Below are 17,481 nucleotides of genomic sequence, written 5' to 3' on the forward strand. Positions count from 1 at the left end.
GTTGTTTCTGTTCATAATGGCAGTGGATCGAGAGCAGCTGGCATAAAATATTTTTATACCCTCTTCTGTCTGAATGCTGAAGACGTGAATGTAATGGTAGCGCAGATTTAATCTATTTCGCTTTCTGACACACCGATATCAAAATTTTATCCAGTAACGGTTTTGCGGCAGATTTCCTGCAGACTGTCCTCCTCTGGACGCCGTATGCGGCAAAGCTCCGGGATCCATTTGCTGGCTACTGGCAGCGGCCGTGGCGACAGTAGCGGCGCTGCACTCTCCCGTTCTTTATCGAAAGCGCCTGCTACCGCTCATCGCTTTTGATGATTTAAAACGCTTTATTATTAAATGTTGCTCCACAGAAAATTTCTACAATTTCCATTCACGCTCAAAAGCAACGGAGACAGACGCCCTGATTAGTAGGCGGGTATTATATTACATTAATCGGCAAGAGCTGTGTATGGCCCGAAATTAATTTTATATACTGGGACGAAATTAAACCATCTCACTACATTCGATGAATTTATAAATGCTTCATACCTCGTTTCTTTTCCTTTCTAACTCAATTATTTGTGCAACTTTTGGTCAATGTTTGGATGTTTTCGTCAAGCCAGAGTGAGCGTCTGTGGTGTAAAGTGTATTACAGTTCTTGTTTCATTCCTTATGGTAAGTCTATGCGATAAACAGTGTGAATACCTTGCAATGCATACTCTGTAGCAGTGCAGGAACACTGCACATTTGGAGTTCCATGTATGGGTTCATGTAGCATTTATTGTTGATCGGAAGTGATAGTTAAGGTCATCAGATTTGAACCAGAAAAAATTTGTCGTTTTGAAGGTTTCAGAGAACGGAAAGGAATTGCTAACGCCGGTGTTAGAAAACGTCTACAATTAAATGCTATTGCAAAAATTTAGAAGAAGGGAACTATATTAATCAACATGTGCACTTCATAAACAACCTTCTGACATGTTAGACGTATATGACGAACAAAGCTCAAATTTGTATCGTTGACAGTCGGTTTGAATCTTTTCAGGACCTATTTTACAGTGAAGCACCTTGGCATTTGCAAAGCAGACATCCATGATATTAACTTAATTTACTAAGTCGAAATCGGACGAAGATTGATGTTTAAAGGCATTCTTCAGATTTCGCATAAGGAATTTTTACTAGCAGTTTGCAACTCCATTAATTAAAATGGAAAATAAAAGGTTGTAGTCAGCGGCTTCTACCGTGATTCGAACTGCTATGTTATATAGTACGAGCACGCAACGCACAAGGGAACCTCTGAGCTAACGGCACACTGGCGGCAAGAGGCGGACTATAGTCACTGCGATGTTGCCTGAGCCTCAAAACGCAACCTTAAACACACAAACAGAGGAGGAGGAGATTACTGTTTTAACGTCCCGTCGACAACGATGTCATTAGAGACGGAGCACAAGCTCGGATTAGGGAAGGATGGGGAAGGAAATCGGCCGTGCCCTTCCTAAGGAACCATCCCGGCATTTGCCTGAAGCGATTTAGGGAAATCACTGAAAACCTAAATCAGGATGGCCGGGCGCGCGATTGCACCGTCGTCCTCCCGAATGCACACACAAACAGGTGTTACTTATGTGAAGAACGCCGTTCTTGGAGTCCAGAAATTAAATATACTTTCTAATTGTGTCATCTTACTGTGGATTATATCGTACGAGTCTTCGATGTGGAAAACGAATGTCAAGTGAATTTATCGAGGTAATGCCGGCCTACACCCAGAAGTAAATGTACTATCAGAGTGTTGACAAATACTTGCTGCGACGCTGCCATTTCTCGGCTCTCTGACGAGGCAGCTCTTCAGCGAAATGCTTGCCGTGATTCTCCGATACGGTTCTTCAGAGTGGAGACGCGCGTGCACGTTTGGTTTTTATGCGGCGTTCTCCCCTGATGGTTTCTGACGTCGCCTTGTGGGCTATGTATACATTTGAGACATTCAATTATCATTAATCCAGAATGATACAAGTTTCAGCTTCCGGCGTGGAAGAAGGCTGTTGACGCCGACATTATATCATTTCAACGTAGGGAAAGCAAAACTGATCATTCAATGTTTCTCATTCAACATAAAGCATGTGAGATAATTTTCCGTAACGTTCATAATCATCTAAAAATACAAACGAAGTAAAAATACATCGGAAGCTTATTCGAATTGAATATAATGTAAGATACCAAACGCTTTGCACCTCGATGTCGAATTTGTCCACGTGCAATCTTTTGCAGCATACACATAGAATGTCATGATTACCACGAGAATGAAGAAATATGTTGGTAAGGATGGAAGCAATAAGAGACGCAGTCAACAAATATTCGATTCCTCATGGCAGTCATTTCATTTGAGACGTAAGAAGAGGTAAAGCGGGAATTTACTTTCGTTAACACGAAAGATATGCCGCACATATTGATAACGAGGAAGTCTGCGTCTTCATACGTTTGCTCCTTGAAATCTGTATGCTCTATTATATACTAAGTAGCCCGATCATTGTTTCAGTAATGTTACCCTCTTGTTTGACCCCGTAACGATGGACGGATTCCAAATGCATGTCTCTGCATGGAAGTAGCTGTTCGAACCATTCCTGGGTTGTTTTTTGTGTTTTATTGCTTGGAATTCCTGAAGCAGACCACTGTGCCTTCCCTCCTCGTGGGTTAGGTCTCAAAACTAAACCGCTTTTTGTCCAATGGCATAATTTATTCAGACAGCATCAGCACAAGACTATCAAACAAAGCCTTCCATTTACAGTTGCAACACTCTAACCAGCACTGACCGAAGTGTAATCCACGGTCATAGTCCGAAATTAGCAGCTGTCTGCTACTGTGGCAAAGTCCGTACTACACTTTCGATTCCGCAGCACCATTTTATCTGGTAACACTGTGTAGTTGCAGAGTTGTGCCAGCATGTCTGTCCTCACACTGTCAACTTTATATATCTCACTTCTCCTGTAGCGTAGATCACGAGGAGCCGAAGTAAATGAGTGTATTCTGCATGACGTAACATTCAGTATTCCCTTCTTTCATAGCCACTCTTCATGTGCATCGATACCAAATAGGAGTGAGAGAATGACAATAACAATCGTAACAAGAACAAGCAAATAATGAATGATGTTTATTCCAACGCAGAACGAGTATGGCTTTAAATATAAACATCTATATCTATATCTATATCCATATCTATTGATCTTTGAGTTGGCACAATGCAAATATATTCTTATCATTTAGTTACTGAATTTAGTTCTGGATGTTTGCAGAGAAAAGGAAAAGTCGGTACTTCTCGCTAGTGTAATATAATGTGAACCAGCAACTACCCTTTCCTTAGAACACGACTCAAGCAGGTCCTCAAGTAGGTACCAAGGCACTGCTGCATTCTGTTCCCTGACATTGCTCTGATGACGGTTAATGCAGATAGTTCCGATTATGAAATACAAAACGTATTGCAGGTTAGTTCCTGGGATAGTAACATTAAATTTGCGTTGTAGACGGCACATGAACGTGACGACTATCCATATTACTCATCAATATAAAAAGACAATATTATGGGAATTTAGCAGGATTACTCTACATGAATTCTGAAATTGGGTGACTGACCGCACAGGTGCTAAACGTCGTCAAGAGAATACGATGTCCTAATCGCATTAGGAATATGAAGATCGTCTTCGACAGCTCGCAACTTTCATATTGCTATCTCCACCCTACTCCAGACAGCCCTCGGTGGAGTTGCACTACGTTGCCGATGTTATGGAAGGCCTTCAAACCGACAACACTACAAGCGAATTCTCTTGCAGCGTAAGCTTATTGTAACTAATCTAAAAATTATTGGAGAGGAACATTGTCCTATTCAAAAAAGTAAAATGTTACACACTGTTGACGTCAAACGGACATTATCTATGTCCTGTCTTGTGTCCTACTCATCTATAATATCAAGTGTACTATCAAAACGATTATATGTAATGGATGATAATGTAATGCATTGATACCAGATGGTGGGGGCCGGCCTGTGTGGCCGTGCGGTTCTAGGCGCTTCAGTCTGGAACCGCGTGACCGCTACGGTCGCAGGTTCGAATCCTGCCTCGGGCATGGATGTGGGTGATGTCCTTAGGTTAGTTAGGTTTAAGTAGTTCTAAGTTCTAGGGGACTGATGACCACAGATGTTAAGTCCCATAGTGCTCAGAGCCATCTGAACCATTTGCACCAGATGGTGGGTTCACAACAGTATTGATGCGAAAATAAAACAGAAGTTCGCAAAAGTGCAGTTGTGCATTTTCGTACGCTTTCACCTCGATGTGTACAGTCGTGCTCAAAAGTATCCGAACGACCTGAATTGCATTTCGCCTGATTCGCATGCAACCGGCATAACGCAGCTGTCTAGCAGGTCCTCTAATCGCTCCTTGGTACAGTCGTTTGACTATTGAAAATGGTTCCAATAAGTCACCACTAGAAAACACTGCTCTGTATCGCAATAAATCAAGATGTAAAGTAATACCACGATACTACAAATATCAGGGAACACCTTATCACAGATAAGACTGCCCTTAAGGCTTGTAAGCTCATATTTATTACAATAAATGACATACCTGAAATGTTATCACTCTCATTATTACGTCAGATTGGTAATGCACGTAGTAAGTTCGTCGTATTCATGATTTCCTCTTCAAAGTAGCATAGCGTGCTTATTATTTAACACAAAATGACATTAAAAATTTAAGTTATTCACGAGCAGCTAGTTGAGAATATGTATGAACTTTAAATGACACGACAAACCGTCTTGTTCCGCATAAGGATTCAAACCCAGCTCATGCAGACTAAGCAAAGATTTCGTGACTGACGGAAACTAACAGTCATTCCTGATTAGGCATACAGAGAGTGATATACCTCGATTTTAGACAGTATCAGTTAGCAAATATCAACCATAAATTGCATAACGCAAACATTTTTAACAGACGTGAATTCCTACCCAGCATCTATTGTCCCTGTTAACGAACTACGAGGGATGTTAAATATTGCTTCTTCACAAGTAACTTACTTGAAATGCCGTAAGGTAAAGCTTTGTGTTGGACACGGATTCGAACCCAGAACATAATCGGATTGCTATCGAAGCACAGTCAAATGTGACATATCGGATTTTCGCGGCAGTAGCTAGATGTTTTAACTGAAATGACGAGACGAAACATTAATTTTTTCCTTCCTAGGACTCCAACCCGGCACCTGTCGCTGTTATGTTCTAGAGAACACGAACGTTAAATATGGGTTTGTTGCACCAGCAGTGACATGTGAGCATGTTTGAACTAGAAGTAATATGACGAAGAGTTCAGCGCTCACTGGGAATAGAGCCCCACACACATCGTTGTTGACTACACACAAAGAGACGTCAGCTACCGAATTTTTCTCCACCAGTTGCTCAGAATAGCATCTTGAACCGTCGTCTCGCAAATAGTTCTGTGTCTCACTGGGAGTTAAAAATGTCAGATATCGTTAGTGTTGACAACGAATGAAAATACATTAAAAATCAAAATTATTATCCACCAGCAAATAGGTGTTCTCATGCTAGAGCTTGATAATACATAATTAAATAGAAAAGAATGTGTGTGTGTGTGTGTGTGTGTGTGTGTGTGAGTGAGAGAGAGAGAGAGAGAGAGAGAGAGAGAGAGAGAGAGAGAGAGAGAGAGAGAAATAAGAAGCAATGAGAGTGTAAAAAATTGTTGTAAAGAAATTGAACCATGGTATTTAAAGAAATCTTTCATTAAAATGACCCGTTCCACATCATTACAAAATGTTGAATTCATGATCTATGGAACAAGAGTTAATCTATTTTTATTTGTATGTTGTGCTCGACTATCGGCGAGGCACGAAAACGCCTAAAACGCCTGTGAATGAGTTTCTTAGTTTTGAGTACACTTACGAAAGAAATATAAGAACAACAATGAGAGTTACTGATTTATGATGCTTAGTTTGCAGTCAGTTCTGAGTATTATTAGTAACTACGCTCCAGTCCCTAAACCTAGTTACAGAAAGCGAATCAGACGCATTACGTATTCCAGACCGTAGCAGCCGCGACTTGGAGACACCAGCTATGGTCACTCCCAGCCCGCTGTAGGATCACATCGGTTCGTCTTCTTCCTGCTGGTACTGTAACTGAGATTTGGCAACAAGGCAACGTATGTTTGGCAACTCTGTGATCGACGAGTTACTTCCTGGTGTTCACGGAATTAAGCCTCAAAGTTCACTTGATTTTACCTGTCATTTCCATTGAATAATCTGAGTTATTATCGCTTGAAGTGTAACAAAAGATTGTAAATTTACGGTTTTCAGCCCAGGAAAGTCGTTGCAGGTGGAAATCGCAACTAACCTCGACCTTTAAATAGCGGTTTACGAATTCTAGTTACTATTGCCCTCGTAATAGGAAGCTGAGACCCATACCTCCTCGCCAGCTCTATGGTAACGTGCTGACCTGTGAAAAAGCGTGTGTTATGGTTCGCAGTTCCAGTCTCACTGACTGCAACGTTTTTATCCCTTCTGTGAAAGAGCTACAAGCAGTCGGATGAAACATCAATAAGGAAATCGCAAGAAAATGCTTTCAGCTCATAGTGCAATGTTGAAAAACTTACAATGCTGCACAATGGGTAACGCCTCTTTCCGCTGCTGACAAGGGAATTTTGGGTTTCTAGGAATATGTAACTATATTTATGAAATGCCACATTTGCTTTCCTCTTGAGTATGACACAACATACCAATTAAACACAGACCCAATCAAAATCTAAGTGAGTAGTATTTTACTAATTCGTGTCGATAGGGGCATGCTTGTGTACAGATACTCGGTTTTATTAAAACAGACTTTCGTCGCAAGGTTATCGTGGTTAGTTTTATTTCATTTCTTATAATACAGTGCACAATTTTCGTAAGGTTTCCTTTAGTGTTGTTAAAACAATAGTAAACATGAGAGAGAAATTAATCATGAACGATATATGCGAATTCTCTGATGTTACCTATGACAGTCTGACAATGCACATGCAGTTTATTGATTACATGCATGTAGGAAACTTGTTCTGAGTTAAAGCTGTCAAACAAAGTTTGAAGAAGAATAAAATCTCACTACCACACGACAGCTAATGCAGGAAATACTTTTCTGACGTATTATGGCACGATACGCTCTCCCTACACATCTTCGAGATGCATCTGCTGCCTGCTGTCTATTAAACCTGAATAGAACAAAATGTCACAGTAGTTAGCCCTTTTTCCACATGCGGCTACTTTAGGTTGAGAAGTGAAGGGAATTATGTTCAAAGTTCCATTAGATTGATAACTTCAGCAGACAGCAGATTTGCGGTTTAAAAAATGTAGCACTGAATATATCCATACTCGCGACATCTTATCTATGCTTCAAGCTGACACGTATCTACAACAGCTCCAGAGCTCGACAACTATTCCTCCAGAACTTTTGAATTCCACAGCACTGTGAGATTATGCATATGGCCAGGTCTTGACTTCTGAGAGACAAACAGTTACAGCTTTTCTTTTGGACTGAACGACGTTTTCTAGTAACAGATAGCGCAATAGAATAGCTCAAGTGGAAAGGAATACTTCCTATTTAAACTTCTGCATCCTACACTGTTGGCAGTTCTGTGTAGGTGGCAGTTATGTGATTTTATTTCGGTGATTACAAAATAGAGTCGAATGTATGCACTGGGTAGCCGAGGCAGCTAGTTCATGGTGATTCGGTCAACCAAGTAAATGAATTTACTGATCATGCTGCAAATTACTACAGGGAGCCTGTGTGTCAGAATTCTCATCCAGTGTGGCGCAACGGCGTTACGAACGAAAAATGAGTCGCAGAGAAGTGGATTTCGTGGTCTGTTGGACGGATGGTATGTTGTTATACCTATGGTCTGGGTTCGATTCCCACTTCTGTCAATGATTTTAGATAGGGAGAGACAGATTCCATTCTCTCCTGGCTACACCAAGTGAAGAAGATATAATGGCAGCGTGGTCTGAAAATTCACATTAAAGATGATATTCCTTCTCTACCAAGTAGACGGTAAGTTGAACCACAATAAAGTCTGGAGTGGCGACATGTAGAAACTCTGTCACCAGTAACCTTTCTTATACTGGTTATTTATTTCAAGTGACGAAACAAACGCTATGTATGGTCACAGGACACTTATTCCATCTTTTATCCGAACTTCTGTATGTCGATAAACTTGGTTCTGAACTGGGAATGCAACTCAGACCGCCCTTAACGCGGAATTTGATCCCTTCGAGGGATATTTAACGTTCCTGTTCTCTAGAACATAACAGCGACAGGTGCCGGGTTGGAGTCCTAGGAAGGAAAAAATTAATGTTTCGTCTCGTCATTTCAGTTAAAACATCTAGCTACTGCCGCGAAAATCCGATATGTCACATTTGACTGTGCTTCGATAGCAATCCGATTATGTTCTGGGTTCGAATCCGTGTCCAACACAAAGCTTTACCTTACGGCATTTCAAGTAAGTTACTTGTGAAGAAGCAATATTTAACATCCCTCGTAGTTCGTTAACAGGGACAATAGATGCTGGGTAGGAATTCACGTCTGTTAAAAATGTTTGCGTTATGCAATTTATGGTTGATATTTGCTAACTGATACTGTCTAAAATCGAGGTATATCACTCTCTGTATGCCTAATCAGGAATGACTGTTAGTTTCCGTCAGTCACGAAATCTTTGCTTAGTCTGCATGAGCTGGGTTTGAATCCTTATGCGGAACAAGACGGTTTGTCGTGTCATTTAAAGTTCATACATATTCTCAACTAGCTGCTCGTGAATAACTTAAATTTTTAATGTCATTTTGTGTTAAATAATAAGCACGCTATGCTACTTTGAAGAGGAAATCATGAATACGACGAACTTACTACGTGCATTACCAATCTGACGTAATAATGAGAGTGATAACATTTCAGGTATGTCATTTATTGTAATAAATATGAGCTTACAAGCCTTAAGGGCAGTCTTATCTGTGATAAGGTGTTCCCTGATATTTGTAGTATCGTGGTATTACTTTACATCTTGATTTATTGCGATACAGAGCAGTGTTTTCTAGTGGTGACTTATTGGAACCATTTTCAATAGTCAAACGACTGTACCAAGGAGCGATTAGAGGACCTGCTAGACAGCTGCGTTATGCCGGTTGCATGCGAATCAGGCGAAATGCAATTCAGGTCGTTCGGATACTTTTGAGCACGACTGTACACATCGAGGTGAAAGCGTACGAAAATGCACAACTGCACTTTTGCGAACTTCTGTTTTATTTTCGCATCAATACTGTTGTGAACCCACCATCTGGTGCAAATGGTTCAGATGGCTCTGAGCACTATGGGACTTAACATCTGTGGTCATCAGTCCCCTAGAACTTAGAACTACTTAAACCTAACTAACCTAAGGACATCACCCACATCCATGCCCGAGGCAGGATTCGAACCTGCGACCGTAGCGGTCACGCGGTTCCAGACTGAAGCGCCTAGAACCGCACGGCCACACAGGCCGGCCCCCACCATCTGGTATCAATGCATTACATTATCATCCATTACATATAATCGTTTTGATAGTACACTTGATATTATAGATGAGTAGGACACAAGACAGGACATAGATAATGTCCGTTTGACGTCAACAGTGTGTAACATTTTACTTTTTTGAATAGGACAATGTTCCTCTCCAATAATTTTTAGATTAGTTACAATAAGCTTACGCTGCAAGAGAATTCGCTTGTAGTGTTGTCGGTTTGAAGGCCTTCCATAACATCGGCAACGTAGTGCAACTCCACCGAGGGCTGTCTGGAGTAGGGTGGAGATAGCAATATGAAAGTTGCGAGCTGTCGAAGACGATCTTCATATTCCTAATGCGATTAGGACATCGTATTCTCTTGACGACGTTTAGCACCTGTGCGGTCAGTCACCCAATTTCAGAATTCATGTAGAGTAATCCTGCTAAATTCCCATAATATTGTCTTTTTATATTGATGAGTAATATGGATAGTCGTCACGTTCATGTGCCGTCTACAACGCAAATTTAATGTTACTATCCCAGGAACTAACCTGCAATACGTTTTGTATTTCATAATCGGAACTATCTGCATTAACCGTCATCAGAGCAATGTCAGGGAACAGAATGCAGCAGTGCCTTGGTACCTACTTGAGGACCTGCTTGAGTCGTGTTCTAAGGAAAGGGTAGTTGCTGGTTCACATTATATTACACTAGCGAGAAGTACCGACTTTTCCTTTTCTCTGCAAACATCCAGAACTAAATTCAGTAACTAAATGATAAGAATATATTTGCATTGTGCCAACTCAAAGATCAATAGATATGGATATAGATATAGATATAGATGTTTATATTTAAAGCCATACTCGTTCTGCGTTGGAATAAACATCATTCATTATTTGCTTGTTCTTGTTACGATTGTTATTGTCATTCTCTCACTCCTATTTGGTATCGATGCACATGAAGAGTGGCTATGAAAGAAGGGAATACTGAATGTTACGTCATGCAGAATACACTCATTTACTTCGGCTCCTCGTGATCTACGCTACAGGAGAAGTGAGATATATAAAGTTGACAGTGTGAGGACAGACATGCTGGCACAACTCTGCAACTACACAGTGTTACCAGATAAAATGGTGCTGCGGAATCGAAAGTGTAGTACGGACTTTGCCACAGTAGCAGACAGCTGCTAATTTCGGACTATGACCGTGGATTACACTTCGGTCAGTGCTGGTTAGAGTGTTGCAACTGTAAATGGAAGGCTTTGTTTGATAGTCTTGTGCTGATGCTGTCTGAATAAATTATGCCATTGGACAAAAAGCGGTTTAGTTTTGAGACCTAACCCACGAGGAGGGAAGGCACAGTGGTCTGCTTCAGGAATTCCAAGCAATAAAACACAAAAAACAACCCAGGAATGGTTCGAACAGCTACTTCCATGCAGAGACATGCATTTGGAATCCGTCCATCGTTACGGGGTCAAACAAGAGGGTAACATTACTGAAACAATGATCGGGCTACTTAGTATATAATAGAGCATACAGATTTCAAGGAGCAAACGTATGAAGACGCAGACTTCCTCGTTATCAATATGTGCGGCATATCTTTCGTGTTAACGAAAGTAAATTCCCGCTTTACCTCTTCTTACGTCTCAAATGAAATGACTGCCATGAGGAATCGAATATTTGTTGACTGCGTCTCTTATTGCTTCCATCCTTACCAACATATTTCTTCATTCTCGTGGTAATCATGACATTCTATGTGTATGCTGCAAAAGATTGCACGTGGACAAATTCGACATCGAGGTGCAAAGCGTTTGGTATCTTACATTATATTCAATTCGAATAAGCTTCCGATGTATTTTTACTTCGTTTGTATTTTTAGATGATTATGAACGTTACGGAAAATTATCTCACATGCTTTATGTTGAATGAGAAACATTGAATGATCAGTTTTGCTTTCCCTACGTTGAAATGATATAATGTCGGCGTCAACAGCCTTCTTCCACGCCGGAAGCTGAAACTTGTATCATTCTGGATTAATGATAATTGAATGTCTCAAATGTATACATAGCCCACAAGGCGACGTCAGAAACCATCAGGGGAGAACGCCGCATAAAAACCAAACGTGCACGCGCGTCTCCACTCTGAAGAACCGTATCGGAGAATCACGGCAAGCATTTCGCTGAAGAGCTGCCTCGTCAGAGAGCCGAGAAATGGCAGCGTCGCAGCAAGTATTTGTCAACACTCTGATAGTACATTTACTTCTGGGTGTAGGCCGGCATTACCTCGATAAATTCACTTGACATTCGTTTTCCACATCGAAGACTCGTACGATATAATCCACAGTAAGATGACACAATTAGAAAGTATATTTAATTTCTGGACTCCAAGAACGGCGTTCTTCACATAAGTAACACCTGTTTGTGTGTGCATTCGGGAGGACGACGGTGCAATCGCGCGCCCGGCCATCCTGATTTAGGTTTTCAGTGATTTCCCTAAATCGCTTCAGGCAAATGCCGGGATGGTTCCTTAGGAAGGGCACGGCCGATTTCCTTCCCCATCCTTCCCTAATCCGAGCTTGTGCTCCGTCTCTAATGACATCGTTGTCGACGGGACGTTAAAACAGTAATCTCCTCCTCCTCTGTTTGTGTGTTTAAGGTTGCGTTTTGAGGCTCAGGCAACATCGCAGTGACTATAGTCCGCCTCTTGCCGCCAGTGTGCCGTTAGCTCAGAGGTTCCCTTGTGCGTTGCGTGCTCGTACTATATAACATAGCAGTTCGAATCACGGTAGAAGCCGCTGACTACAACCTTTTATTTTCCATTTTAATTAATGGAGTTGCAAACTGCTAGTAAAAATTCCTTATGCGAAATCTGAAGAATGCCTTTAAACATCAATCTTCGTCCGATTTCGACTTAGTAAATTAAGTTAATATCATGGATGTCTGCTTTGCAAATGCCAAGGTGCTTCACTGTAAAATAGGTCCTGAAAAGATTCAAACCGACTGTCAACGATACAAATTTGAGCTTTGTTCGTCATATACGTCTAACATGTCAGAAGGTTGTTTATGAAGTGCACATGTTGATTAATATAGTTCCCTTCTTCTAAATTTTTGCAATAGCATTTAATTGTAGACGTTTTCTAACACCGGCGTTAGCAATTCCTTTCCGTTCTCTGAAACCTTCAAAACGACAAATTTTTTCTGGTTCAAATCTGATGACCTTAACTATCACTTCCGATCAACAATAAATGCTACATGAACCCATACATGGAACTCCAAATGTGCAGTGTTCCTGCACTGCTACAGAGTATGCATTGCAAGGTATTCACACTGTTTATCGCATAGACTTACCATAAGGAATGAAACAAGAACTGTAATACACTTTACACCACAGACGCTCACTCTGGCTTGACGAAAACATCCAAACATTGACCAAAAGTTGCACAAATAATTGAGTTAGAAAGGAAAAGAAACGAGGTATGAAGCATTTATAAATTCATCGAATGTAGTGAGATGGTTTAATTTCGTCCCAGTATATAAAATTAATTTCGGGCCATACACAGCTCTTGCCGATTAATGTAATATAATACCCGCCTACTAATCAGGGCGTCTGTCTCCGTTGCTTTTGAGCGTGAATGGAAATTGTAGAAATTTTCTGTGGAGCAACATTTAATAATAAAGCGTTTTAAATCATCAAAAGCGATGAGCGGTAGCAGGCGCTTTCGATAAAGAACGGGAGAGTGCAGCGCCGCTACTGTCGCCACGGCCGCTGCCAGTAGCCAGCAAATGGATCCCGGAGCTTTGCCGCATACGGCGTCCAGAGGAGGACAGTCTGCAGGAAATCTGCCGCAAAACCGTTACTGGATAAAATTTTGATATCGGTGTGTCAGAAAGCGAAATAGATTAAATCTGCGCTACCATTACATTCACGTCTTCAGCATTCAGACAGAAGAGGGTATAAAAATATTTTATGGCAGCTGCTCTCGATCCACTGCCATTATGAACAGAAACAACGCACGCTAGCGCTAGACCACAGGCGTAATAAGCCTAGTGTTTCTCTATCATGGGACAAGTTTTCCTCCAGGAAGTGCCGCAGTCTACAGTGTTGTCAGATTGCGCAGATAACCGGACTTAGAGAATTAGCGAGTTGGCCAGTTTTTTTGTCCCATGTCGCGATCGGCGCGAACTTAGCCTCTGAAGCGGCCGGCCGCCCGTCGAGTTTTATGTCAAAAAGTGTACCTTGAAAGTGAGTCAAATATTTTTCAATCTTTGTTCGACTTCTAAGGAGTATGAACAACAATAAAAATCTGAAAATTTCAGAAACCGGTTATTTCGAACAGTTTTAACAGTCATGTTAAACTGTAACCGATAACCGTTTTTTTTTTCCAGCAATATCTGCCATCCCTAGTTCGTAAGGAGGCATATGGACAGTCAATTTTGCCTCTCTCTGTTTTTAAGTGAAACAAGAAAGGAAATGACTATTACTGGTACAAGGTATCCTCCACATTACACAATATGGTGGCTTTCGGATTGTGTATATATATGGAGATTCTAACAATACCACCACTTCAACAACAAAGTTCTTGACTGTGGATGGTATCGTCAGAATGGGATAATGAAGTCACTGTAAAAAAGTCATTACTTTTGGTACTTATCTTGAATGGATTCCTACGTAGATTTTGTCGAAGTTGTTATGGCTCATCTTGATGATTCTAGGGTGATTCCACTTTGACTGCTAGAAGGTCCAAATCTGTATTTTAGCAATATTTGAAGACCTAAAAAATGCGTTTTTCAGGAAATTCTTAATGATCAAATAATCCCAGATCAGAACAATGGTATGGCAGATATAATTTTTGACTTGGCGTTCACGATCCACATTTTTTATTAAACTTCTTGTAAATTTACATATACTTCTTCTTAATTGTCACATCATCAAGAAAAGAGTTTTGTATCAATCTTCATGTATTTAATTTCCACTTTAACCAAACACAAGACTTGACAGTTCTTTTACAAAGCGAAATAACAACTTAACTTCTACAAAGTGAAACAAAGACTGCTCTGTGCGCATTCGCGCCAAAACGGTTACAAGTAAGTCAAAGATGATGACAGTCTCACAGAAATGAATACACACAAGAACCATATCACTGTAATATATCGACACATCGGAGTACCTTTTTTTTTTAGGTCATCAGTCTACTGACTGGTTTGATGCGGCCCGCCGCGAATTCCTTTCCTGTGCTAACTTCTTCATCTCAGAGTAGCACTTGCAACCGACGTTCTCAATTATTTGCTTGACGTATTCCAATCTTTGTCTTCCTCTACAGTTTTTGCCCTCAACAGCTCCCTCTAGTACCATGGAAGTCATCCCCTCATGTCTTAGCAGATGTCCTATCATCCTGTCCCTTCTCCTTATCAGTGTTTTCCACATATTCCTTTCCTCTCCGATTCTGCGTAGAACCTCCTCATTCCTTACCTTATCTGTCCACCTAATTTTCAACATTCGTCTATAGCACCACATCTCAACTGCATCGATTCTCTTCTGTTCCGGTTTTCCCACAGTCCATGTTTCACTACCATACAATGCTGTACTCCAGACGTACACCCTCAGAAATTTCTTCCTCAAATTAAGGCCGGTATTTGATATTAGTAGACTTCTCTTGGCCAGAAATGCCTTTTTTGCCATAGCGAGTCTGCTTTTGATGTCCTCCTTGCTCCGTCCGTCATTGGTTATTTTACTGCCTAGGTAGCAGAATTCCTTAACTTCATTGACTTCGTGACCATCAATCCTGATGTTAAGTTTCTCGCTGTTCTCATTTCTACTACTTCTCATTACCTTCGTCTTTCTCCGATTTACTCTCAAACCATACTGTGTACTCATTAGACTGTTCATTCCGTTCAGCAGATCATTTAATTCTTCTTCACTTTCACTCAGGATAGCAATGTCATCAGCGAATGACAAACTGATCGCCACCTAGCGCATTCTCAATTTTCTTTTCCATTCTTCTGTATATTATTCTTGTAAGCAGCTTCGATGCATGAGCTGTTAAGCTGATTGTGCGATAATTCTCGCACTTGTCAGCTCTTACCGTCTTCGTAATTGTGTGGATGATGCTTTTCCGAAAGTCAGATGGTATGTCGCCAGACTCATATATTCTACACACCAACGTGAATAGTCGTTTTGTTGCCTGTGCATTAATAAAACCAAATGTGAATATTGTCACAAAAATATGTCTGTTACTTCGCAGAAAAGTAGTACAATATTATTGGTATCGAGAACTAGGTTTGGAGTGCCGTAATGGTCACGTAAATAAAGAACCATTACAAGAAGAAGGTGTAGGCTTACTCGCGATGGATACTTGCTAGTGGTCACAGGCCTTTCGAATCTGCTTCATTCAACCCTAACCTTTTAAGGTACACCAAAAGAGGCCCAGCGCGGTGTGTGACGTACTTCTGATGAATGTACCACTCTCAACATTAAGGTGTGTCGGGTGTTGCAGGCTGGGCGCCGGGCCGCGCCTTGTTGGAGTTCCGGCTGCCTGCCACGGAGGCGGGCGAGCGGCTGACGGCGGCCGAGCTCCGGCTGCACGCCAGACTTGCAGGTGAGTGGCTGTCACCGACACCATGGCTGCTCGCACTGCTGTGCCATGGAACAGTCGCCCAGAGGAAGTTCCGGGCAGCTGGCAACGCAGTTGGCGGTTTTCAACTGCGGTGACGGAGACAATAGTCGTCTATAGAGCTACGATGACACTGGGGCGACCTAGCGAAATGGCGCAGTGGACCCGCTTTCGGGAGGACGACGGTTCAGACCTGCGTCCGGCAGTCCTGATTTAACTTTTTCATGATTTCCCTAAATCGCTTCATGCAAATGCCAGGATGGTTCCTTTAAAAGGGCGCGGCCGACTTCCTTCTCCATCCTTCTCCAATCCGATGGAACTGATGACCTCACTGTTCGGTCCCCTCCCACAAAACCAACCAACCAACACTGGGGCGTTGCCATAGAGACTTTACGTGATAGGTTGATAGTGATGTGCGTTGCAGCAACTGCAAATGTCAAGGATTTTCTGTCGCCGATTTCACTGTACGCAATTGCAAGCGTCAAGCGTACAACCACATGAAACGTAACCACTGCAGAAGCCGTTACATGTGTAAACATACAAAAGTGTGATAAAAGGACTAAAAAAATTGAAAGCTATGAGTATGACACTGTTGTTAACATGGAAAAATATTTAAGTGAAATCCGTACACAGATTTCAATAAATTTTACTGCCAGTCTCTCAGTACAGTACAAGAGGCATGAACTTTCAATTACCACCTCGAAAAAGTATTATGTAATATTTGTTTGTAGTCACATGTTTGCAGACTTTGTAAACACAGAAATCCCCGCGCTGCACTATCTTAGGACGCCGTTAGAGCAGCCAAAACGAATAGGCGGGACCCACAGACAAACTGGAGTTCCGTATGGAATTACATTTCTGCGTTTCGAACATGACGAAGATCGCTGCACACTGGGCTCCCCGTATGCTCCGCCAGCAAACGATGGCAGCAATGGAAATGTGGCATCTGAGTCAGGATTTTAATTTTTCATTTTTTTAGCCTTCGCTCTACTGACCGGTTCTACGTGGCCCGCCACGAGATCCTCTCTTCTGTCAGCCTCTTAATCTCAGAGCAGCACTTGCTCCCTAAGTATTCAGTTATCTTTTGGATGTAGTCCAACGTCTGGCTTCCTCTACTGCTTTCACCATCCATAGCTGCTTTTACTACCGTGGAAGTGATTCCCTAATGTCTTAACATACAATGGCGGAAAAAATCTCAACACCAACAAGGAGGAGTGCGACATAAACGAAAGTTCGTAGGTATGTTTCTACACTACTGGCTATTAAAACTGCTACACCAAGAAGAAATGCAGATGACAAACGGGTATTCATTGGACACATATATTATACTAGAACTGACACG

The 17,481-nt window shown here is 41.6% G+C and overlaps 1 protein-coding gene across 1 annotated transcript in view; it reads left to right on the top strand.

Annotated features, from left to right (window-relative positions):
• LOC124594491 (growth/differentiation factor 6-A-like) overlaps positions 1 to 17,481 on the top strand; it is a 94,475-nt gene that overhangs the window by 26,494 nt on the left and 50,500 nt on the right. The window contains exon 2 of the mRNA XM_047132867.1: positions 16,023 to 16,124. Coding sequence (XP_046988823.1) covers positions 16,023 to 16,124 — 102 coding nt within the window. The remainder of the gene's footprint in view (positions 1 to 16,022; positions 16,125 to 17,481) is intronic.

Source organism: Schistocerca americana, chromosome 2, assembly GCF_021461395.2.
Source record: "Schistocerca americana isolate TAMUIC-IGC-003095 chromosome 2, iqSchAmer2.1, whole genome shotgun sequence".
Classification (NCBI taxonomy): Eukaryota; Metazoa; Arthropoda; class Insecta; order Orthoptera; family Acrididae; genus Schistocerca; species Schistocerca americana.